At 35.3% G+C, this 27,031-nt stretch overlaps 1 protein-coding gene across 1 annotated transcript in view; it reads right to left on the bottom strand.

The window, feature by feature from the left end:
- LAMC1 (laminin subunit gamma 1) overlaps positions 1-27,031 on the bottom strand; it is a 128,327-nt gene that overhangs the window by 27,321 nt on the left and 73,975 nt on the right. The window contains exons 3-18 of the mRNA XM_074222201.1: positions 24,990-25,120; positions 21,104-21,270; positions 15,121-15,309; positions 14,181-14,298; positions 12,784-12,882; positions 12,517-12,653; positions 12,098-12,220; positions 11,814-12,003; positions 11,357-11,469; positions 8,549-8,770; positions 8,233-8,421; positions 4,102-4,347; positions 3,116-3,269; positions 2,169-2,311; positions 1,084-1,262; positions 675-831 (exon numbers count right to left, since the gene is read on the bottom strand). Coding sequence (XP_074078302.1) covers positions 675-831; positions 1,084-1,262; positions 2,169-2,311; positions 3,116-3,269; positions 4,102-4,347; positions 8,233-8,421; positions 8,549-8,770; positions 11,357-11,469; positions 11,814-12,003; positions 12,098-12,220; positions 12,517-12,653; positions 12,784-12,882; positions 14,181-14,298; positions 15,121-15,309; positions 21,104-21,270; positions 24,990-25,120 — 2,557 coding nt within the window. The remainder of the gene's footprint in view (positions 1-674; positions 832-1,083; positions 1,263-2,168; positions 2,312-3,115; positions 3,270-4,101; positions 4,348-8,232; positions 8,422-8,548; positions 8,771-11,356; positions 11,470-11,813; positions 12,004-12,097; positions 12,221-12,516; positions 12,654-12,783; positions 12,883-14,180; positions 14,299-15,120; positions 15,310-21,103; positions 21,271-24,989; positions 25,121-27,031) is intronic.

Genomic DNA, 27,031 nt, shown 5'->3' with positions numbered 1-27,031 from the left:
AATCCGGGTCTCAGACACTTAATAATTACCTAGCTGTGTGGCCTTGGGCAAGCCACTTAACCCCGTTTGCCTTGCAAAACAAAACAAAACAAAACAAAAAAAGAAGAAGAAGAATCAAGTGTCTGAGGCTGGATTCAAATTCCTGTCCTCCTGACTCCAAGGTGAGTGCTCTATCCACTGCACCACCTAGCTGCCCATTGTACAAAGTAACAACAAATCAACTGTGAATGACTTAACTGTTCTTAGCATTATAATGATCCAAGATAATTCCAAAAGATCTATGATGAAATATGCTATGTAACTTCATAGAAAGAACTAATGGAACCCAAAAGCAAATTAAAGCATACATTTTTTAACAGTAAAGTTTTCTATCATACATGACTTAATATTGAAACAGTTTTCCATGACTGTACGTGTATAACCTCTATTAAATTGCTTGTCTTCTTAATGAAGGGAGGAGGAAAAGAGGGAGAAAGTTTGGAACTCAAGATTTTAAAAAACAAATGTTAAAAAATGTTTTTACATATAATTAGGGGGAAATAAACTATTTAAAAAAAAATCTTTAAAAACCCTAACTACTGAGTTTATGAAATGCTTAATACAACATATTAGCTCTAGGTAACAACTACATTAATCAATTGGCCAGTCCAGTAGAAGTCACCAGTAACACTTACCTTTGATGTCCTGGGCCTCACGAAGTAGGTCCATGACATCCCTCTCTGCTGCCTTCAGTCTGTCCTCAAAGGCTTGATCCGTCACTGTTTCATCTCCAGTTCCAAGATTTGCTATAAGATTCTCTAACTCCTGGAGCTTCACTCTATGTTCAGCAACCTCAATAAAATGAAGGAAGAAATGAGGACACAGGTGAAATGTCTTCTCAAGTACCCTATCAGAGGTAGGCCTGAACTCTAACTAGTGCTTGCTGCCTCCTTAACAGGTATATAATGAATTAAAAACAAAGACCAAAATTACATGTAAACAATATTACTGACATAGCCAGTTGCCTTTAGCAGGTAGCAGTCTGCCAAAAGAGAATTTATGTTACACAGTAAAAGTCCTGAGAAGGCAGGGCTAAAGACTTACTTTATCTTTCACTAGTCTGTAGCATGCAGGACACTCCTGGCAGCCAGGCCAAGATCGATTATAGAAATAGTTTTCTTCACACTGATCACAGCGATTTCCCACAAAACCCTCTTTGCAATCACAACGACCATCATCTTTGCACTGGAGTGAAAGTGATCCCTCAGGGTGACAGTCACATGCTACAGAGTAAAAGGAGAAAGTCTCAATCAAAATATGACTAGGCAAGGAAGAAGTGCTCTTTCCAAAGATTACATCATTTATCAGGAAACAGTCTGCACTATTATTACTCTCTAAAAGACAGACCTATTTACCAGATTTTAAATAAAACACAGCTACCTAGGAGACAACACAGAAAACATTTAGAGCAAAAATAAGATTTACGAGTAGTATGAGGCTGTAAATTACATTAAATGATATCTTGAGATGATGAAAATCCTTCCATTAAATGCCCTGGTATCTTTTATCCTGAACCTCCAATCTCACAAATCCTCTATTTCCTCACTAAAAAGCTAGAAATCCCAAAGGAAGAAGGAGTTATGGTATGTTTACTAATAGTATTCCTTGGTTTAGGTCAATAATATGCAACACTCTGTAGAAGAAATGCAGGAATTCAGATAGGTGAAAACCTAAGTGTTCCTGAGACTTAATTCAAGGAACTGTTTATATCAAGGAAAAGAAAGATTTTTCTAATGAGATCTCCAAAAGTAGTAGGGATAAGAAGCAACTGCTATAAACAAATCAACAAAAAGGTCCTGTGAATAGCCTATCTAAAAAGAGGTAATAAATTAAAGGTTTAACTTACTGGATAAAAAAGTAAAAATTACCATCTACAAATAATGTAGAAGGGGAAATAGAAGAAACAGATAAAATTATTAACAACTCGATTTTTTAAAACTCCAAGACAACAGGGATGTGTGTGTGTGTGTGTGTGTGTGTGTGTGTGTGTGTGTGTGTGTGTGTGTGTAAATATCCACTTAAGAATGACTTTGGTGGATCTTGTATTATTACAGCAATAAGCCATAGGGACAAGAGATCTTCTAACCCTAAATGTGACAAGATGCTAAGTGCTATGCCATCAATCTTACGTTTGCAGCCTTCAGGTCCAAAACCAAAGTGGTTGGGCTCACACTGCTCACAGCGCTGACCAGTGATGCCTGGCTGACATTCACATTGGCCAGTGCGTATGTCACACTGACCATTGGTGGAACCTAAAGCATGACAGTTACATCTGAAAATGAAATATAAAATAATTTTATTTTAGATAAAAGAAACAGACTTTGAATAGTTTTCTAAGTTTATACAAGAACTGTCCCTTTCTATCTAGAAAGAACAAATACTGCTAAGAATTAAGTTCTCATATATAAAAAGTGTGACTCAAGTTTCATTGAGCCCTAACCAAAATTTCTTTTTAATCCTAGTACAAACTTTGACCTTTCCTCTGTCAAAACCACATAAGAACTCTCCTCCTGACTCTGGGGCCGGTACTCTAGCCACCCCCTTGTTTTTCTTTCTTAATGTTAAATACAGATCTCTGAAAAAAGGAAGATAATACTGTAAATCAATGGAGCCTTGTACAGAATGGAAGCTATGGTTCTAATTAAATATAATTTCTGTTCATTCAACTTTCATAAAATTTTTTGTTTGTTTTTGTGGGGCTATGGGGTTAAGTGACTTGTCCAAGGTCACACAGCTTCTGGATCAAGCCAGATTTGAACTCAAGTTCTCCTGACTTCAGAGCCAGTGTTCTATCTACTTCACCACCTAGTTACCCCTGTTCATTCGTTTATAAACTATCACCTCTAAAACATAGAAAAAAATGCTAGAAGAAAAGGATAGTAATAACAGTTAGCATTTGTAAAATGCTTTACTTTCATCATCTCATTTGATCGTCAAGATAACCTTGTGAGGTAAACGATATTCTTTATCCCTCTTTTACAGATGAGCAGAATCTGAACTCAGTTCCTCTTAACTCCAAGCTCAGTACCTTAGCCATTGCATTCCCTACCTGGGCCAGTAAGGGGATCAGCATTACCTCTCACATCCTCGTCCACTCTGTAGATTATAGAATCCAGGATCACAGGCACTGCAATCCCTTTCGGTGACGTGAGGGAGGCACTCACATTGCCCAGTTACTTGATTACAAGTAGTCTGTTGATTCACAGTACCATAAGGATTACAACTACAAGCTAAGAGATAGGGAAAATAATGAAGATTAAGTGCTACATATAATCTCTATTACTTGAATGTTAAACTTCATACTCTGTTCATCTCCAAATGACCTTTCCTCCCCCCAGCTATTTTCCTCCCACATGACTTATCACTGTGCATATTATTTGCTACCCCTCAAACTCTAAACCTATCACAATGTCCAGTTAGAAGTGTAATCAAATCAATATTGCCACTGCTGCCATAAAGTGAATTGATCAAGTCCTCCCAAGATTCCACTTATTGTCCCTCTGACTCTCCAAATGAAAACATTTCTGACCTTCTTTCCTTGGCCACTACTCACTACCCTTTCTATGTTGCCTGCTCTTAAAAATTACCCTTGAGGGAAGAAAGACTATTTTTTTGAATTTATACATTTGTATTTGTGTAAATTATATTATATAAAATATTGTACTTTGTATTTTTTACATATCTCCTTCCTTTGACAAATTCATTTTACAGATGACCAACATAGTCCATACACAAGGCAATTCTTCAAAATGGCAGCAGGGTAGAGGTACCATACTAATTGCTTTACAATTATTGTCTCATTCAATCTCACAACCACCTCGGGAGGTAGGTGTAGTTATCCCCATTCTAGTTGAGGAAACCAAGGCAACAGCAATTAAGTGCCTTGCCCAAGTTCACATAGCTAGTAAGCGTCTGAGGACAGATTTAAACTTGAAGTGTCTTGACTCTGGGCCCAGCCTGCTTCAACTAGCTCCAGGAAATGAATCCCTAATTACAAAATGTAATCATGATGCTATGTCTTTTCTTTATGAGGTTATCAGGATCTAAGTTAAAAACTATTACCTTTGCACTTGTCTACTGGGTTGGGGGCCAGGGGATTCCCAAAAAAACCATCTTTGCAGCGGTCGCAATAAAAGCCAGCAGTATTATAGATGCACTTCAAGCATTCTCCAGTTAAGCGATTGCAATTTCCAACTGCATTAGGATCGATATTGTCACTGCATTGACAAGGTCGGCAAAGTCTTGTGGGGCCATTTTCACCAAGGGGGTCCCCAAAATAGCCATCATCACAAAGTTCACATCTCTTACCTGAAAAGCAGAGAAATCAATGCTGTAGGTTGAAAATAAAGGCAAAGATAAGCTGTCATTTTAAAGTTCTCAAGTTTCACTTGCCAAATTGGCTATTAAATATTATGATCCAGTTATTAGTTACATAGGAGGCTCACTGAAATCTGTTTATTAAGTTACTGATAAGGAAAGAATTAACACCAGATAGACAGACAGCAGTCTGACTACTTCAGGAGGGAACATTTCTTCACAGGAAGAAAGTATTTCACTCTAAGTTATTAAAATAGAACAAAGGCATTTTTGAAAGGACCCTGAAGATCATCTAGATAAGTGGTTTCCAAAGTAGAGTGCACAAGATATTTTACTGTGATGTGGTAAAATAAAAGAAATTCCATTTAAAATTTAACTATTGAAAGAAAGCAACTAAGCTTCAATGAGAATTTATATCAAATATTCATATGTAGAAAAGAACCAGAATCTTTTATTTCCTTTGTCAGTCACATATCCTATATGGTAATGAGGTTGTCAATAGCATCCTCACTTGTTCAGTCTCTGAGCATATTGCAACATATTACAGCTCTGGCAAGCCCAGCTAAATATATTTATAAATCATACTATCTAGTTTTGGCTAAATTAACCCTCATAAAATGGGCAGGTGATTAAAATGATACTTAAGAAGGAACCATGGATTGAAAACAAGTTAATAAGAAAGCAGGAGAAATGATAATACAAGCTCTCAACAGCCACTGTATTACATAGTAAAAATAACAATTTAGTAAGATTTGATAAGAAGTCAGCCCACAAATTTGAAGTAATTAAAATTTGAAATAGGATTTATATTAATACAAAATAATGATGAACCTCACACAAATATAAATATATATATATATATATATATGATGCCTTTAGATATTAGTTAACAATAGAATGAAACCATCATGATTAGCAAGATTTTAAAATTAAGCTCTTGTTACCAAAAAGACAGATGTCATCTATAAAATTCTTTTTTCTTTGCATTAAACTTGATATCAGAATTTCCTGGCCTGTTTTACTTCTACAGAGTCTTGTTTGTGAATCCAATTATTTAAAAATATAATGTCCTCCATTAATTTGCAAGATCCACAAAGAAGATGCAATTTGATTAGTGGAATTTAAATCTGTCAAACTGGTAGGTGGACCAGAAAAATGCGTATCACAAGTGAGTAAGGATACATACTGATACACTGCTTATTTTTGGATTTTGTGTCTTTAAAATATCTTCTTTAGTTATGACAGTCACTAAAACCCAGTAAACAAAATAAAGTGAACAAAAAACTATAATTTTGAAGAGTTATATCTAGCACAAAGTTTTTAAGTTAAGATTTTCAAAACTAATGAAACATAATTTGATCATGTTGATCTCACTAAAAGTATTAATAACAATACTGAGAAAAATAATTTTCCTACCATTACCATAAAATTAAAATTATTTTAAAATTATCCTTTTTATCCTTTAAAGTTTTAAATTTCTGTATGTTTTAAAACTGTCCAACTTATTTTATATATGTACATATATATATATATACACACATATATTTATGTGTATTACACACACACACACGAGAAATGAATGGTTACAATTTTCTTTTACTGTTTGGGGTCTATGTTAAAAAAAAACTTTCAAGAATACTAATTTAAATCAGGCATTAGCAAATGACTACATATGGCTTCCTGCCTGGTTTTTATGATCATGCAAGCTAAGAACAGTTTTTTTAATATTTTTTAATGAAAAAAATCAAAATAATAATTATCTACAAGTCAAACTTCAGTGTCTGTAAAAACAATTTCATTGACACACCAGTCAATGTGTGCATTACAACATATGTGGTACAATGTCTTCATGCTGCTCTTCAGTGACCTACAAATTGCAATACCTCAATTCTAACCTGACAACAATTTGAGTACCATTCACATTGCTGTATCGTAACATTTTGTGCTTTAATTATCAGTCTATAACCATCATATTAAAACAAGAAATAAAAGGTAGACTCCCAATGTTGAATATTTAAGGCACACTGGAGTATGGATTATTTTTCTTTCAAATAGGTGGCAAAGTCTTATGTTTATTATGCAATGACACTATAGTTATGCTAAAAGAATACAATATACATAGTGACCTGAGAAATTTTATAACAGAATCTCATCAGAGACTTTCTTGACAAAAATAAAAACACTGAAAATGATGCTACAACCAAAGTAAGTTATCAAGTTTTTAATACTGATCAAGCAAGAAAAATTCTTTAATAATGAATTAATTAAATCAGGTTTGATCGAACAAAGAAATTTATCCACAGAAAATAATTTTGTTTAAGACTATCCATCTTTTGGCTTAATTAAAATCATGTTTGTGGATTGACAGTTTTTGGCAATATCTATTTGTGTTAAGACATTTTCAAAGATGAAATAGGAAAAATTTCATTGCAAATCAGCATTAGATGAAAATTTGTGAAAAAACTGATTTTGATGACAGTGAACACTAACTTTGAACTCCAATTAAGCAAAATGGTTCCCCCCCAAAAGTTCCATTCTTCTCATTAGAAGATCTCTATTAGAAATTTTAAAAGTATGTAATTATCATTATAGTGTGACTATAAAAAATTAGAGGAAATTTATTTTCCTTCTTGTTATATATATTTAATAATATCCTCTAATTTGCCTATTGGCCCAGAAAGTCTAAAATACTATCTGGACCTCTAAAGAAAAAGTTTATCGACCTCTGATCTAGATGCCCCTCATTTTCCAGAAGAGGATAACTGTAGGGGACTGTTGTGTGTGGGAATACTACAGATTATCAGAACCTTATTTTACTAACTGCCATGGGAGTGGGAGTGGATAGGTAGTTAAGCACTGGTGTTTTGGTAAATAAATGGAGCACTTGGAGATCTCGATGGAATACTTGTCTCCTACCCCTCCAATACTTGCCTGGGAAAGATAAGGGAGTCTAGAAGTGGGACTCTACAGACAACAATGTGGTGGGAGGTGATAAAATTCACCCAAGGTAAGTCACAATGAGAAATATGACAAACAGCTTGTAGGTCCTGGCTTCCAGGCCAATGTTCTCTCCACTATCACAATCCTGTTCACTTTCATTACCCTCTCCAAGCTTGGGTTTATGGTTCTCTTTGTAGCCTTTAGAACAGAAATAAAACTGAAGTCTCTAAAACATAACAGATAAAAATAGGGAATACCCTTACTCTTGGGGGGATGGGGGATGGATGAGGGGATGGAGAAGTTACTAAGCCTATATTCTAGAATCTCCTTAGAATAAGCCATTCTCAGGCTTACTCTTCTGATAAATCATGTATTTTTCTAAAATATCAGATTATGACTACTAAACAAAACAGTGAAAATCTAATCAAGGAAAAGTTAAAGTAATTTAGATACCTATAAGCTAGAGAGGATTTAATTTTATTTTTAAGCCTGTATATATTCTATACAAAACACCCTAGTCTAAGGTATGAAACATACATACAACTGAGTCCAATGCTTTTCCTTCTGATTAAGAATATTCTCTGAAAGTCTGTTATGAAGAACTGACCCTTTTCCCCATTCTGCATGAAGTCCTAGCTCTACTCCCCACATTTTTCTGCTCCTACCTTTAGAGGGTCTATGCTGCCCCTATTCATTGTGGTCTTTCTTCCCTCTTGAGCAAGCAAGGATCCCTAAGACACAAGAGTGAGGAGGCAACTGATCCTGCTGATATCTGACAAAGCAAGTCCATTCTAATACATATGATGTGACCTTTCATAATTTCAGTTATTTGTTCCTATTATTCCAAATATATAATTGCTTATCCCTGAAAAGCTCAAGGATTTGATCACATTAAATATTAGATCTCAGCAAAGGCATTTGGAAATGTAGAATTACCAGTAGTGCCAGTAGGACAATTGGTGCATACCACCTCCTTTGTCTTGGGCACAACAGCACAACTTGAGCCTCCTGGGCATGGACAAGGTTGACAATCAGAGGAAGTACCAGCCGTTGAATCTCCATAGTAGCCATCAGCACACTTTTCACAATGTGGACCAGCTGTGTTATCTCTGCAGTTACAAACACCTATTTGAAGGCAGGAAATGAAAGAAAGAAATAAAATTCACATGGTAAATAAAACTTCTCACCCTTTGTCCTCCCTTAAAAGAACAGAAAATTCACACCTTATAGCTGCACCAAATCACATCCTTACCTGTCTCAGGATCACAGGTCTCACTATGTCCATTACAGGTACAAAGCACACAAGGACTATAAGGTCCAAGACTAGGTGTTTCTCTTTTGTATCCTGAAACACACAGCTGACAAAACTGCCCTCCATATCCTACAGGGCAGGTGCAGGACTCCACCCAAACTGCAGGGATCCCAGGTCCACGCTGAGCACTTGCCAAAGTGACCTCACCCAAATATCCAGCACCTATGTATGGATATAGGAAAAAAAAAATAAACATTAAGAGACAGTGAGTTTTTATTTGACAATGGACCTTGTAACTTTTGCTCTGAACAGATAATTCAGTCAGTTTATATCTTCTAAAAATTATGGAAAGCAAAAAAGCAAAGGAAAATTCAAGAATGAAAAATTAATCATTACCTTAACTCTTCCATTAGAAACTGTCATTAGTGACCACTCACATGGTAGCCCAAGAAAAGGTCACAAAGAACACTATTACTTTAGATGGATAATGTCAATGTACTACACCAAAAAAACCTTCTCTGATGCTTTCCAAACTTGAGATAAAATTTTCAAATGGTTTTCTAGAAGAAATGAAAAACTATTTATATCCCGAATACCACTCTATTTATGATAGCTTATGCACAAAAATAATTGGTAAAAGACTGGCAATTAGAAATTATTTTTCTTCTGGTTTTAGTTACCTTTACTTTACTATATAACAAACATAATTTCTCACTCTACTTGTGAAAAAAGTATACTATGTAAATAAAATTGAATGGAATCAGTATTTTGAAGCATGATACCAATATGTGGAACATCTGGAACATCACTGTTAATTTGGAGAAAGTGGTATTAATTGTGATGCTCCATTAAATGGGTCTTTAACTCCAATCTTCCTAGTTGGTCTGTCATGAACATCAGACCCTGCTCATCTCTGCTGATATTTTCCATCCCTTGCTACTGAAACAACCTCCTCTGTAAGACTACAGTGATAATAAAGAACAGTATATAATGAATGAGGTATAACGAACTTCACAACATCTGAGCATTGTACAAACAAAGCTATCCCAGTGAGCTAGTAACTGCCAATGTCAGTGAGCACTCCAAAATTATGGAGAATAAAGACTAGATCTCACAGGATGCATGGTGGGTGAATGTCCTCATTTTCAGAAGGAAAAAACCAAATTCTTCAAATTCTAAGTGTAGGCTTTTATTTCTAGCAAAATTCTGACAATATAGGATTAAAAAGGATGGTCTGTGAATATCTGAGGGAGGGGTGCAGTGGGGGACAGTGTCACTATAAGTCAGGATAAACTCAATCAGAGAAGATGTCAAAATAACACAATACAGTTGAATTTAGTAAAATATCTGAGGATGAATTAGGAATAATCAGTCTGGCACTTAACCATGTGAGTGCCTTATGACAAACCAATCTGCCACAAGTACTTGCTAAAGCATTTACTGTGGGCCAGCAGAATGGATACAAGTAAAAAGGAAGAAATGATCCCTTCTTGTGAGAAGTTAAAACTCTAATAGAAGACAAGTACATGCATAAAGTGAAGGAATACAAACTCTCACAAAGCCATTAAATAACAGGTAGTTTGGGAGGGAAGGCACATATGGGAGACAAGTCTGAAAGCCTTTCATTCAGAAGACGGTAACTGAGTTGCATCTTAAAGGAAGATAGGGATTCATATGTGTCACTGGGGAAAAAGGAAGTGAAATCCAGTCAAAAGCAAGGCCTCAAACTATTATTTAAATATTTTACTGACATCTAACTTGTCATATTTTCATATCTTTTCTTGCCAAATAAATGAAAAATTCCTTGAGAAGGCTTGCATCCCATCTTTACTAGCATATTGCCTAGCACATAAGTGCATAATAAATACTGATTTAACTAAGCAAACGTTTGTGAGCTAACTTACTTTCATCTTTTTTGTTTTTAAACACTGCGTTCACATTCCCTCTAAGGTTATTATCTCTCCAAATAAAAAAAAAGTCTTATTATGAAGAAAAATCCAATAAAAATTAAATACTGTAGTTATAAAGTGATTTATTTTATGTCTTTGAAGTAAAGTTTTTTTTTATTGTGACCTTAAAAGCAATTTGAGAAATAGTTTTGCTAAATTTTAGCTAAATGAGCTCTTAACCAGAAAGTGAGACATAGGTGATGAATTTTTTTGATGAAAGCAACTAATTGAAATCAACTTCTAAGGCATGAGTGTCCAACGTTTTAGCTCTTCTGGGCCACATCATCCAACAAAAATTTGTCATGGACCACACACAGTATTTATTATTTATTTATGACAACAATGTAACTCATGTCATCAATGAGTATAATAGTAAAGTGTAACACTGTCACATGACTAGGTGTCAAGGGTCACCGGCAGCACTCGGTTGAACACATCTGTGGGGTGGGGGGAGTAATCTTTAATCAGTGGAAGGAATTTCTGTACAAATTATCACAGATCTGATATATAAAGATCAAGTGAAAATGGACATTTTTGTACTTTATGCCTTGAATTCTGAACTTCAGTATTAAAAACTCACAGAATTTATAAACTATGGCAATTCTGGTAGGCACCAAATTAATGTTTATCTTTTTATTGTAGTGTACATTATATTATATAATATAAAAATGTATTAATTTGCCTACTTGAGAACAAATTTTAAAGAGTACTTTTAAAGTATTTTGGCAGTGTTATCACACAACATTATGGTCACTTTACAGCAATGCAGCTTACATAAAATTTTAATGTGTAAGTTTATCTGAATTCTACAACCTAATCACCACTCCTCTGAGCCTTCCAAATTATTGTTTTAACTTACTTCTCTCACTGTATGTTCCACGAATCTTGACAGAAGTCAAATTACTTAGTAGTTTTTGAAATTCAAAAGAAGTAAGAGTGGGTCTCCAAGGATAATCTGTTGCTTCATGAAGTCTATGGGGAAAAGTTCATGTTAGCTTCTAGAGTCATAGTTTCTGGAATGCATTCTTTGTCCATTCTGCCCCCAATGCAATATATCAAATGCGCAAATGCAAAGCAAACTCCCCCAAAACCCCTTTGTCACAGAGCTTTGAGTTAGTCTGACACAATCACTGGAAAAAGCAAACAACAAGAAGCCATCCTTTCTCATCAGGTATGTCAGGTGAACACATATACCATTCAAGAAAAGCTCTACAAGTCATGGTAATCAGTTCCTTTTTTTTCCTTACTCTCTTCTCCTCTATCCCCATAGAAGAGATGAATTTGATACCCTCAACTGGTAAAGACTGTCATCTTACCTAAAAACGTATCTCACAGTGGTCTCACTTGGATAGGAGTTACCCTGAGCAATTAAGGGAACAGATACTCTAAGACCAGCTCCTTCAAGGACCAGATCTTCTGCAGAGAGTCGTGTATCCCGCCTTTCCACTCGAAATGAGAAAGTAAGATTCTGACCATAACTCAACAGATGATTACCTAAAAACTTGTCTGAAAAACAGAAACAATATACCAAAGATATGCAATAAAGCAGAAATATAGATATATAACAGCACCAAATAAATGACTTTCTGGTTTCATTTACCTGGTGCAATGAAGTATATGGGAAAGTAGCTATCTGAGATCACAGATATCTCCTGGCTCTCAGATGACCACTGAAGTGAAGTGTCAGAGCCATCTCGCTGTTCAGCACGCCATCCTTCCTCATCTGGAAACAGAGAATGAAAATAAATTTTTAGGTAAACATCTGTTGATACTAATACAAAAGTGTTTTTGTATTTGTAACACTTTGCTAAAACTGTAACTGGCCACGCTATATGCCATTAAACTCTTAAGATTTTTTCAATCATAATTTTCTTCATGACAAAAATCTAACCAAGGAAAAAATTACACATTCATTACAGATATTTCTATCACCAAAACACAACATATCTCAGAAAAGTCATTCCTTTTAATAGTCTAAGTATAATCTTAGCTGTTCTGATATGGAAAGACCCAAATTACCTATCTGAAAAGTAGAAGTGATTGAGTGAACACTGTATCCTTCTGCATTTGTGCAGACAGAAGAATGCCCAAAACAGAAGCAAGGAGTACAGCCTCGAGGATTGGAAAACTCCAATTGAAAAAACCCAGGTTTGCACCTAGAAATAAGTGGGAAAAGACTTAGTTATTTACAGCTTGAAAAAAATACTAGGGAAATTGGAATTTACTTGGAATACTTGGAAAATCTACTAGAAAAAATAAGGGGAAGATGCAATAAGGATTGGCTACCTCTCACAGCTGAATCCTTCCACATTGTCTTTACAAATACAGCGCCCAGTTTCAACATTACATTTATCTGTACTTCCTGCAGGGTTGCAAGAACATGGCCTATTGACAGGGGAAAAAAAATCATTAAGAAATCTAAAGCTCTCAAGTATAATTGGAGAAAGAACTCTCACTGTGAAACAAAGTCAACTTTTAATTATAAAAGTTAATGAATAAGGGTACAGATAATACAATGAATCCAGAAACCATCTAGATAATTTAAGAACAGAGATAGATATGCATTTACATCTATCTATTCAGAATGCATATTTAGACAGATATAGAGAGATCATGGATCTCTACACACACACACACACACACACACACACAGAATTCTATAGCTGATTTAATTTTGAAATGCATTTTGAATTGAACTTAGGAGATTGTCATGGAATATCCAACTATTTCATGTAATATCTAAATATCTAAAAAACTGATCTATTCACACTACACTGCTTCCAACCTTAACTTGGTGCTACTTACTACCAGGAGGTCAGAACTCAACCAACAATCAAAGAGAGTACTCTCACATACTGGAGTATATGAGGTATAAAGTGAAAAAACTGAGCTGGCAGGTGCAAGAGCAGTGGATAGGACAATGGTTTTAGAGTTAGAAAGATCCAAGTTCAAATTTGGTCTTGGACACTTAGTGGTTGTGTGAACCTGGGAAAAGTCTTATTTAACCTTTGTTTGTCTCAATTTCTTCATCTGTAAAATGAGGATATTGACAGCATCCTTGTCTGAGGGTTGTTGTGAGAACCAAATGAGATAATAATTATAAAGGGCCTGTCATGGAGTAAAGCACTAAATAAATGTTAAAAAAAAAATCAAAAAAACTGATTATATTAGAAACGTATTACTTAATTACACAGAAGGTTACTGAGCCATAAAAATAATAAATATGAAAATTATAAAAAACATGAAGAAAAGTACATGAACTGATGCAAAGTGAATCAAACAGAACCAAGAAAACAACATAGACAATTAACTACAGGGGGAAAATGATAAGACTGGCCTGCTCTCCCAAAAAAGTGAATTATGAGCAATTATAATAATGATCAAGCTGGGCCCCCAAAGAAGAGATGAGAAAATGAGTCTTCCTTCTTTCTTTGACAAGGCAGGTGAGTGATAATAATGGGTATAGACACAGCAAACCTTGTCAGATTTAGGTGATGTGATATGGCTGGCTTTTCTTAACTGCCTTTTTTTATCTTTTAAAATTCTCTGTTGCAAGAGATGGTTCTCTCACAAGAAATGAGGGCAACATACTTGAAAAAAGAGTCAACATAGAAACAAAGATACTGATAAAGAAATATATCTCCTTTCTATCATATACTTAATATTTCTTTCAAATTCCTTACCTGCATCCTGCCTCAGTAAGAGAGTGGAATCCAGGTTGGCATCGATCACATTTGTCACCCATCACACCTGGCTTACAGCTACATCGCCCATAATTATCACACTGTGTACTGAGAGAGCCTGGGTAGGAAAAGCGATTAATTTGATAATGCTCTATTGTCCATCACAGAGTATGTCATAAAAGACAGTAGTGAAATAAACTCCCACAGAATTAGCTAAACAGAAGCTATTTCCAAAAATTGACTGTATTTAACTATTTGATGACTAGAGATATATTAAATATCAATTTTAAAACCCAGACTAATCTCAAATCTATGATTTTTAAAGCTAAATATCCCCTTCACCACCTTCCAGATATAATATTCACCTACCAATCTTAGAGAACAATCATAAATCAGACCTTCTACAACATATACTGTCACTGATTAGCTGTTAGGAGATCACAAAGGCCCATGACTCATATTGGGACACATAAGCCTCAAAGAATGCTAGAATAAAAGTCAAATACATGAAGAAGTAGAGCTTTAAAAAAAAAGGTGGAGAATTTTCTGAGACACACCACCATACCAAAGCACTTGAATATTGTAAGATGATTAGCCCAAATAAAATTATTAACAGAACAAAATTCACACAACAATTATCTTCCAAAGTTCAGTCTCTGATTCTATTTATAACTATTTGCAAACTATTATTCAAATCAACCCACACTTTTAAAATATACTAGAAAAGTACATCAAAGTTCAATTCACATAAGGACAGAAATCTCATATTATTTAAAAGGAAAAGTACACACCCTATCTTTGTTTGCTAGGATGCCCTAGTAATCAAAGTTTTACATGTGAGGTGTATACAGTGTATGATTTCTTAAAACCTGGTTTTAAACAGTAAGAGTACAGCTAAGGGTGATCTTAATATGGCAGAAGGCCCTGACCTCATACTTACCAACAGGGCTACAATGGCATGGCAGACATGATTCCTCATTCCCAAGGCGATAGAAATTCTCCCGACATCTTTCACAATTGGCACCATCAGTATTGCCCAGGCAGTTGGTGCAGTGGCCACCATGGCCCGTGGAACGATATAGTTCAGGGTCAAAGTAACATTCTTGTGATCTTCCATTGCAGTTACAAGCTGTAAAACCATATTAGTTAGTATGGCTTTTTAAGAAAGTACAATCAAAGAAATGTGAAAACAGGCTATTCCCTTACTCAAACATTCCCTCTGACCCATTTTTATAGAATCTGCTGCTCAATTTGTTAGATTGAGAATAACTAATTTATGATTTACTATATTAGAATGCCTCATTCAGGTTATAAAGACATTTTGATAGAAGTTTCCAAATCATTAAGGTGTCAAACTATCAAGGCATAGTTATGCTCAAAAGTAGTCTCAGCACTGCTATAAAACACTAAGGAGCTCCTTTAAATGTGTTAGTTTTAAAATCTAGTAGACATTCACATTCAAATTAAAAGTCAAATCCATCTCTCTGGGTCCTCTGACTGCAAAATAAGATGCCTAGATAGATCAAACTAAGATTATACCTTAAAAATATTTTAAGCAACAAGAAACACGAATCAATGATAAATGATATGAACCTCAATCTCAGAGTTTTCTAATAATGTTGTGTCCAAACTGAAGTAACTCTCTAATACAAGGGTAAAATGAAGGTCCTTATAGTTTAAATGATATTCAGAGCTTCTCAGTCATGCAAAGCTTTCAATTCAGTCTTTCCTTAATCTCAAAAATATTAAGTTATTTTGGAAAAGTCTGGTTCTTATTGCCAAATTTTCACGATTCAGTAATATTCCTGAGTGAAAAAAAAAAACCACTCTGGAAATAGAGTCTAGAAGCCCAAAGTAGAAGGGAATTCATTTTGCTCACATGCCTCACACTACTTTTAAAGATCTCTAAAAAATAAAGGAGGCAGACATCTTGTGGCAACTTGGATCTGACATGACTCAGGGAACCCCATAATTTACTAGTGATTACACGAAGTAGTTTTGTATCCTCATATAAGTTATAAGAAAAGCTTTGGTGGGGGCCACCGTGATAGATTAGTTTTAAATAAGGACCCAGTACTAGATTATATGTATCTATTTTTTTCAAGACTATCCTAATTAGATTAATCACCCAGTGATCAATTTTTCAGACATAGAAAAGCCTCAAAAACCATCCACTAAGTCATAGAAGATTTGTGATTTGTGTCAAGGGAGGGGATCAACAAATCCCAGTTCTTTAAATTATGTTTAAAACAAAAATGTTTTCTGGGGGTGGAGTCAAGAAGTGGAGTGAAGGCAGGAAATCCCAGAAAAGTTCCTCAAAAAATCTCCTAGTCATAAAATCATGACTCTAGCCAACATTCAGAGGGGCAGAACCCACAGAAAGACTGAGAGATACAATTTATCAGTCCAAGACAACTTAGAAGTTCCACTAGGAAGGTCTGTTTCACTAAGACAAGAGGTTGGAAAAAGCCACAGCTGCAGCACAGTGCAACTCAGGGATCACCAGAATAGCTTGAAGGAGTAGTGAGAGAACTCTGTCACACCAGAGTGAGTTTGGACTCTATGTATTTCCAGAGTGTTTTCTTTTGGGGTTTTTTTTTGGACTCAGGAATATTACTGAATCCTGAAAATTTGGCAATAAGAACAAGACTTTTCCAAAATAACTGAATATTTGTGAGGTTAAGGAAAGACAGAATCGAAAGCTTTGCATGACTGAGAAGCCCTGCAGTGGGAATCAGGGAAGCCAGTCTATACCTCTAAAGCACAGGGCACAGCCCACAGCCCAAAGGCTCTCTGCTCTCTCTAGGGCAGGACTCTACTGTTTGCCCACACCCAGATTCAGGTTGCAGTTTGGGCTTCCATGCCACCATAACTGAGGGACTCTCTTCACAGTCCCCAGGGCAGAGAGGAGCACCTGCGGTCATCCACATACCAAAGCACAGGCAACAAAGCAGTCAGAGCCTCTCCTAAGACCTTGGAGGAATTCAAGTCTCTGTGGGGTGTCCCAAAAGGCCCCCCAAAGTCTTGGAAGTGCAGTAAATCAGTCATAGGATGAGGAAAGAAGCAAACAAGAGAAAAAGAAGAATCTGACCATAGAAAATTACTTTGGTCCCATGGAAGATTCATTAGATGACAAAATCAAAGCTCCTATATTCAAAACCTCCAAGAGAAATAGAAAATAGACTCAGACTATGGACGAGCTCAAAAAAGACTTTGAAAAGAAATTAAAGGAATACAGGAAAAATTAGGAGGAGAAATGAAAGTGATGCAAATAAATCATGAAAACCAAATAAGCAGCTTGATGAAAGAAATACAAAAAAATACTGAAGAAAATGATATGTTAAAAACCAGTTTAGGTCAAATGGAAAAGGCAACACAAAAGGCAAATGTGGAGAAGAATGCCTAAAAAAAGCAGAATTGGCCAGCTAGAAAAGAGGATTTAAAAAAAAAGCTTCCTGAAGAAAATAACTCTTTCAAATGCAGAATGAAAACTAAAGGAAGCTGATGACTTTGCAAGAAATCAGGAAGAAATAAAACTACTCCAAAAATAAAACAAAAATTGGAAGAAATGTGAAATATCTCATTGGAAAAACAATTGACCTCAAAAACAGATCCAGGAGAGACAATTTAAAAATTATTGGGCTACCCAAAAGTCACAACCAGGAAAAGGGTCTAGACTTCATTTTTCAAAAAATAATACAGCAAAATTGTCCTGAGATCCTAGAAGCAGAGGGTAAAATAGAAATTGAGGAATTTACTGATCACCTCCTGAAAGAAACCCCAAAAGAAAAACTTCCAGGAATATTGTAACCAAATTCCAAAACTCCCAAGTCAAAGAGAAAATACTAAAAGCTGCCAGAAACAAACAATTCAACTACTGTGGCTCTAAAGTTAGGATTACACAGGATATGGCAGCATCTACATTAAGGGCTTGTAGGGCTTGGAATAAGATGATCCGGAAGGCAAAAGATCTTAGTTTACAACTGAGAATCAACTACCCAGCAAAACGAACATCCTTTGTCAGGAAAATCCCTTTGCTCTAGATCAGTCAGTTGACTTAGGAGTGGGGTGGGAAAAGGAAAGTCTCCCCTTTCTTTTTTTAAACCTGTGCTTATCTCTGTATTTCATGACTTTCCTATATTGTCCTCTTACTAGTTGGTTAGTTGCAATTAAAAAGCCTGCATCAGTAATTTTTTTATTTATAGTAACTGTTTAAGAAGACAGGGATAAAATAAGGATAAGTTCAGTTCTAAATCATTTGATTCTTTATCCTTCTCAAATTAGATATCTGTGAGGAAAAGAAGGCTGTAGAAAAGAAACAGTTTGCTCTAGAATTCAATAGTAATCAAGAATAAGAAACTCAGGGGGCAGCTAGGTGGCACAGTAGATAAAGCACCAGCCCTGGAGTCAGGAGTACCTGAGTTCAACTATGGCCTCAGACACTTAATAATTGCCTAGCTGTGTGACCCTGGGCAAGTCACTTAACCCCATTGCCTTACTTAAATAAATAAAAATAAGAAATTCAAAAAGTAAAGAGACTGTAATTCCCTCTACAACAGCCCCAACATGTGGTCATGCATGATTCCCCTTGGTGGCCTCTATCTGAATAATTTCAGTAATGAATATTAAGTCACCACTTCATGAAGCAGTTCACTCTATTTTTGGATAGCTCTAATTACTATGAAATCCTTCCTTATATTAAGCTAAAATTTACCTCCCTTAAACTTCCACCCTTTGGATCTACACTCTACCCTCTAAGGCTAAGCTGATCTAGAGTCTTATGGGTCTCCATCAGTTCCTTTAGTTGCAAATTAAACATATATTACTTTTAAAATTGTTATTTCTTGCCAAAAAAGAATAGATATAATACCAATATGACTTTTTCAGGATTTATATAAGTTGTCAAACTGCCTATAAGATTTCATATTTCCCCCCCCTCAAAGATAAATAAAACATTTCTATTCAGAAAAAATAATGGAAAATTACTAGTTTTTTTCTCTTATTTCTTCCTCATTCTATTCAAACTCATTCTCTCTGCCACCTTTCCACATCACCATGCCAAGAAGCCTGATATTCATGGAATTGTAACAGGCTGAGTAGTTGCTGTTTGACCTAATAATTCAAACAGTTGAATCCTAATCACTCTACATGATTATAATTGTCTCAAATTGTGTGTTTATATTAAATAGTTTAGGAAAGAAGGCAATTTAACATTTTTACTGTTATAATAATAGCAAAATTAAAGTCAGAAAGGCCAGGATTTTATTCCTGCTTGGACCCCAATTCTCCCCTACTTATGTAAATTGTGAATAACAGCCACTTTTCCAGGGATAACTGCTATGTAAGAGGATATAAAAGAATATAAAGTTGGGGCAGCTAGGTGGCGCAGTGGATAGAACACCAGTCCTGGAGTCAGGAGTAGCTGAGTTCAAATCCGACCTCAAACACTTAATAATTACCTAGCTGTGTGGCCTTGAACAAGCCACTTAAGCCCATTTGCCTTGGGGAAAAAAAACCTAATAAAAAAAGAATATAAAGTTATAGGCATTTAATTTCAGTGTCTCTGGACCCCAAACCTATGAAATGCAATGATCAACAGGATTCCTGTCAGGGTGAGATGTCATACTATTGTGAAATGTTTTATTTTTTTCTACAGAATTTTTTCTACAGAAATACATTTTAATGCTGCCTTTATTTTACCTAGCACTTGTTTAGATGAAGCATTTTGAATTCATTAAAATAAAGATAACACTAAAAGGTATCATATAGGATATTAGAATGGAACAAAAAGATTTTGAAAACTATTTGTTGTCTTTTGATAATCTTGAATAAATTCAACCTTATCCTTAAAATAAAAACAAAAAATTAGTTTAATTTGCACATCGATGTAAGTCATTTAACTAAAATAATCCAATTCTCATGTTTTCTTTGAATCAAGAATTTTGCTAAATAAGTTATTATAAAGGAGAAAAACCTATTCTCTTTGCACTCTACTTAAGGTGTGCTTAGCACCACCAACTCTATCTGGGTCTTTCTCTTTCTCCCTCATAGTATACTTTCCAGTTAAAAGACAGCTTCCTACCATTTAGAAATGTTACATCCAAATCATCAGGTTGTTATCTCCATAATGATCACAGCTGGTTTACATCTGAAAGACCTTACACACTTCACAGATGCTCAGGTTTATGGGATAAATTTTTCCTGCTCATAATCAAAATTAACTAGAGTCCTCAACATTTGGTTAGCACCTTGTAAGTTTATGATACATGTGAATTAGGGAATGATGTAGTTAAGGGCTTTGTGCAACATCCTTTCACATAAAGTGGAAGTCTGAAACATAGCATCTGTCAAATTTCCTTTTTTTTTTTTAAATTTTCTAGCTAGTCATCTAGCTAGATAAACAGCATTCAAAGCACACTCTGAATAGGAAGAACATATGAAAAAACCATTTAACTTTCTTTTTTTTTTTTTCCATACAGAGATTTTTAGTAGCTTTATGCAAAATGCTCATTGGGTTAAGAAGTCCTAACCACAGATATTCTAGCAGATGAGCAATAATCTCTCTTGATCCACAATGTTTTAGTTTTCCAAGAAGAAAGGTAAGATAGGAATAATGAGAACCTAAGAAAGTTCTGAATTATTATGGCTCAAGTTCCATTGTGTAGGCTTGTCCATCAAAGTATTATTATAAAGCACATACATTTGGCATGTTGTTGATTTCTTTGTGTCTGTAATTTCCAACTAATATGACTGCAGTCTCCCATTTGTACTCCCTCACTTTTCAAATGAAAAAATGCTCTTTCTGAATTTTCTTCTTAACAAAGAAATAAAATGAAGCCATTTATATGCTCCCTTTTTCTCCACTGGAGATTTTAAAAACAATCTACAGATTCAATAATAGGTGTCAAATGTAGGGTACTTACGAAGACATTCACTGGCACTCTCTGCAGTTGCTCTCCTCCATGGTCGATCATTAAAGAAAGGAAGACACTTTTCACAGTCTACTCCATAGGTGTTGTGCTTGCAATTACATACCAATTTATCAAAATCCTTCTTCACACACTCACTTGCATGTCCATTACATTTACACCTGCAGAGAGAAGTAAATTAATAAAATATAACTCCCAAAGAGCAGCAGAAAATGATGCTTGTGGGCAGTGAGGTTGCAAAGACAGAAAGAAACTGAAGAGAATTTCAAAGCTTTCTAGATCAGAGATAAAGGGAAATTTCTGGGCAGTTTATGATAGTCAATAACACAAATGATTACACTGTTAGTACCTTTTCCAATGTTTATATCCTTACTGATATAATTTTGAACAAAAGACTCATGCTGTTTACTACTTACCCAAAGGATTTGAGAGGTAGTTTATAAACTGTAGCATTTAAGTTATATTCAATTACTATTAGCTAGCATCCTTATAAGCAGATTCAGTTTTAGTAAATCAATAATATTTACAAAGAAAAAGAAAACTGTCACAATAGCAACCTTAATGTTAGTCAGCCACTTCACAAAGGGGTGGGGAATAAAAAGGAAAGTAGGTCAAAGACTGTGAAGTCTATCATTAACAATGAAAAAAAATGTCAAAGCCTATGTCCAATAGCTAGCAGAAATATCTTCTTGCCCAAAAGACAACATAAAGTAAATATAGCAAAACTTTTTGACCTTTCTATTTCCAGATCCCATATATCTATTTTCCTCTGCTTTTCATACTTTCTAATCTCCCCTTCCTATCTCAAACTTCCAACACAATACTTCCAACCTTGCTCCCTTAGCCTTTCATTGTTCCTCCTGCTAAACCTCAACCCTGATTACTAATATTACTCAGTTTGGATGTTGTAATCTACCAGTCATCAATGACATCTCCTTTCTTCACAAGTTCATCAACAAACATACTGATTCGTGTTTTAAATACTAACCTCTCACAGTACCTCATTACTCTATTGCCAGGATTACTCCTTCACCTCACTTCAGTTCTGGTCATCCATGATAATATTCTTGTTGGCATCATTCACAAGTGTTCCACTTCTGTGTTCATGGTCACTTCACCACTCTCTGACTTGTAAGCCCAAATTCTGTTCTTTGTCCTCACCACAACCTCCAATCTTCCCACCCCTCAGTCCTTTTCTAGGCCATCATTGTTACCCTCTCTTTTCTTCTCTATCTTGACCCCTTGATGAAGCAGCTCAACTTTACACTGGACTCTTCTTTCAAAGCTCATACCCTCAGTCCTAGTTGTGCATCATGTCCTGCCAGCCTCAGCTTTGCCATAATTCTGCCATTTGCTGTTCTCCTGAATGAAACTAGAGAAAAATAACAACTGTGTTGACTGAGTCCATAACAAATATGTTATACATAATTTCAATAAGCTCTCATTGTGGCAAGGCAACTCTATTTTAAACCCTTTCATCCCTCCTAGAGTTTGCTATGTATCTTTCTCCTGCTTTCTCAGTTGGGAACCATATGCCTCATATTTTACTGAAAAAACTGAGGTCATTTACCATGAGCAGTTTCTTCTCCCTGACTCTTCATCTCTCTATTCCTTAGATTCCTTCATTCACTATTGCCTCTTTTACTCCATCTCACATGAGGTAGTCTCTTGCCAAAGCAAATCCCTCATTCCATTCATTCTTCCACAATAAATTACTTCCCTTTGTCATCCTCACTCTCACTCTCTGTCATCTTGATAACTCCCTGTCTACTGGCTACTTCCTTGCTGCCTACAAACAGAATCTCCTTCATGACCCCCCCATCCTTCCTTGATCCATCCATCTCTTAACTAATGTCATTTATCTCTCCTCCCTCATGTGGCTCAACAACTTGAGAGGGTCATCTACAATAAGTGTTTCCACTTCCTCTCCTCTTTCTTAATAGCTCCACAGTTTGCCTTCTAATTTCATCACTCCACTCTAAGTGCTCTCTCCAAAAGTTCCAATGATAATTATCAAATAATCCTATGGCCTTTCTCTGACACTTTTCACTCCAGGTTTTGAGAACACTATTTTCTCCAGCTTCTCTTACTTCTCTGACCACTCCAACAAGTTTCCTTTGCAAGATCTTCCTTCCAGTCACTCCTGTTAACCATGGGTGTCTCACAGGGCCTTTGTTCTGGGCCTCTTCTCTCATCCCTCTATATTATTTCAGTTGGTTTTATCTCATCAACTTCTATGGATTCAACAATCATTTTTATGCAGATGACTCTCAAATCTTCTTATCCAGATCTAATCTCTCTCTTGTGATATTTAATCTTACATCTTCAATTGTCTATTGACCCTCTCAAACTGGATGTCCAACAGACATAAACAACATGTTCAAACCCTCCCCTGTTCCAAGCTGTGTTACAACTTTCTAGCATACTACCCAGGCTCAAAAATTAGCTGCCATCCTCATGGCTCTTTTCCCTCTCTAAACCCCATATGTCCTATCTGAAGCCACTGGTCAATTTACTTTATTGATATCTTTTATACATATCACCTTCTCTTCTGACACCATTCTGGTAAAGATTCTCATCACCTCATACCTGGACTATTTCAAGAGCCAATTAGTAGTTAGTAATCCTGCTTCAAGACTCTCCCCACTCCACTCTCATCCATTCAGGTATCATACTGATCTTCCTAAGGTGCAAGTCTTACCTTGTCACAACTCAATTCAATAAATTCCAGTGGCTCCCAGTATTTCCAGGAACAACTACAAAATATTGTGTGGTTCTTAAAGTCCTTCCTAACCAAGTCCCTTCCCCTTCTTAGCAGACTACATTTCTTACAACTAACTCTATTCCAGTAATACTGACCTCCTTACTGTTCATCATACATAACACTGCACCTACCTATTCTTTGAATTTTCACAGATTGTTTCCCATGACTGAAATATCCTCCCTTTTCATCATTATTTGACTTCCTTCAAGTTCATACTAAGTTATTTTCTACCAGAGGCCTTTCCCCTTAGTGCCAGGACTTTCCATTTTTACATTATCTCCAGTTTAACTCACACTTATATTTTTTATACCTAGTTGTTGTCATGTTGTCTTCTTTACTAGACTGTGAGCTCCTTGGATTCAGGGGGCATTTTTGCCTTTCTTTATATCCCTAGAGCTTAGCACAGTTGGTATGTAAATGTTTGTTGACTTTTTTAAAGGAAGAGAATGACAATATTTCATTATTTTTGTATCCTTGGGAACATTTAGCATAATGTCTTTCTCATAATAAGCAGTTAATGTGCAGACAAGTTAATACAATTTTTAAAAAACAAACTTAGCAATTTATCACCTTGAATAATTAAAATTCTAAACCAAAGAACAGTTCTCATGACAACTCTCCGCCCAGGTCTACAGTTCTTATTATAGCAGAATAACAAGTTGTTATTAAGTATTATGCACAAAGTAGTATGTAAAAAGTGAGGGTCAAAAACACTTTTTAAAATAAAAAGTTATATACAAATTAATTTCAAGAGGGAAAAAAGCTATTTTATTGTGGGAATATTAGACAAAGTTTATAGTAGGAATAGGCAGGTGAGCTAAGCCTTGAGAGAAGTAAAACATTCTAAGAGGGTATGGTAAAGAGGATAGATTGTGAAAAAAAGCACAGAAATAAGTGAAGGTGTATTAAGTTCAGAAGACAGCAAGTAGGTTAGGTTAGCTGGAAAAACAAAAGTATGAAGAGAATTAGTAGGAAAGATATCAACTTATTTGGAAAGAATAAGAATCACATATCAGAAACAATAAATATAGCTGTAAACAAGTTGGTAGGCCATACTGTTAAAGGGGGGGTCAGGGACTTCACTGTCTTTTAAATATGATTTAATAATCTACTTACCTGCCACCCACAGCAAAATCAGAAATTGCATAATAATAAGACTTCAAAACTTTGGGGTCATTAAACACTTCATCTCCAAAAGTGTTCAGACGATTAAGGGTTACTCTGATGTCTGTGGCAGTTACCCATTCCTAAAAAAACAAAAACAAAAAAGAGAGACAGAAAGCAGAAACAAAATAATATACTTTAAAAAAATCAAAACAAAGATTTGGAATGAAATTAGGATTTCACCAACAATAAAATCTCAAGTTTAAAGATAATAAATATCTACCTTCTAATAGCAACCCTCTCTGTTCATATTCTGTGATATTCCTTCTCTAGTAACTTTCAACCACCTTACTTATTGCGTCCATTCTTCTTAGGTAGAACTATTCAACAGTCATCATCAACTACATCAACTGACTCACTTCAAACCTATTCCTAAACTATACACAAAGATCACCTTCCACCATATATAGGTTTTCTTCTTTTAATCTGACCAACTCTTGAACTCTTTCTCCCTCCCTCCCTCTCTGCCCCTCTATTCTTCTTCCTGTCTGTCTTCTCTCCCTCTCTCACCTCCTTTTATTCAAAGACAATCACCTAAGTAGAAGACAACTTCCTCATTTCACTTTTCACAGCATAACTCTAGAAACAAATTCTACTTACAATCTCACGATTTCAATTAATTTATGTGCAGGAAATTCAATTAGCTAAGTCTATTAAGTATTTACTGTGTATAATATGTGTATGACTTCTAATTCTTCAACTATTTAAGTATTGTCTTTACTGAATGTTCTATGGAGGCTTAATGAGTCTATGCCAGTTTCAAATTGCTTGGCACCTAAAAGAACACTATCTGCAAATGGACAGTTATTGGTTTCAAGAGTATCAAGTTAAATAAAATTATAAAAAGTCCAAACAATTTCAGAAAATTAGCTCATTTATTCCCAAAGGATTTCTTTTACTTGGATGACAACAAATGCCTTCATTCCTAGAAACAGAAAGCACTAAAAGATAGGCCCAATGTTAGGAAACTCACTCAGAAATCCCAGTCAGTGATCACTTTTTCCTATAAAAATTATACCATTGCCTATCTAAGATGTTAAAAATGCACACACACACACACACACACACACACACATTCACAAATTCTCAATGGGTTTGAATTCCATCAGTTTTGAAGTTTTTGTCAAGATGCCTGTTTGTTGCCTAAAATGTGTTACTTTCATTTTAACACATAAATTAGTCACTGATATTCCCCACCCAATGAGGACCCACATACTTATGTTTATATGCATACATGTTTTATGAAAGTCTCTTAAATATTTTCCTGGTAGACTAAAAGAATTCATGCATAGCCTACTCCTTTTTTTTTCAGTTTTCTGTTTTTCCATTTATTGAAGCCATCTACTCTATGTTTTATGAATATTTCACTTCTTTCAATGTCAAATGCTTCCTATCTGTCTCTGAAAAAAAAAAGCCATAATCTTGAGAACTAAGAATATTTACCTAGGAGAGAGTTCTGAGCAAAACTGTTCACCTTATGCTTTCATTACTCCACAATAAAAACAGGCAAATACATTCATAAAGAAATACAAACAAAAGGGAACTAGAGACTGAAAGACAATTAGAGCACTATCTTATGTCTTTATCCCCATATCATAGTTAAGATGGGAAAAGAGAACAGAAATTCCAAAACTAGACATCTCCAAGCCAAGATAAGTAAAGGCAAGGACAGAAAGAACACAGAATAACCTTTCATAATACTAATATAACACTGACAAAACCACTTCCAATTTTTCTCTTGCCTCTGCAAATTAATACACCCTGTCCTACCGTTACAAGAACTTTGTCCAAATTATGCCAATCCCTCTCCAACCTCAACTTTGCCAGTAAGATTTTCTCATCTTTCCAAAAGGATTTAAAAGGGAATGATTAACAGCCACTGAAACTTGCCTTGATTTTATCTGAGTGACCCTTTTAAAATAAGTCTAATTTTACATGAAATGACAAAGAGGAAAAAGGAAACATGGCCAATAAACTCAGTATGTCAAACCCTA

This window comes from Macrotis lagotis, chromosome 2 (assembly GCF_037893015.1).
Source record: "Macrotis lagotis isolate mMagLag1 chromosome 2, bilby.v1.9.chrom.fasta, whole genome shotgun sequence".
Taxonomy (NCBI): domain Eukaryota; kingdom Metazoa; phylum Chordata; class Mammalia; order Peramelemorphia; family Peramelidae; genus Macrotis; species Macrotis lagotis.
This window is presented reverse-complemented; position numbering and strand designations above follow the sequence as displayed.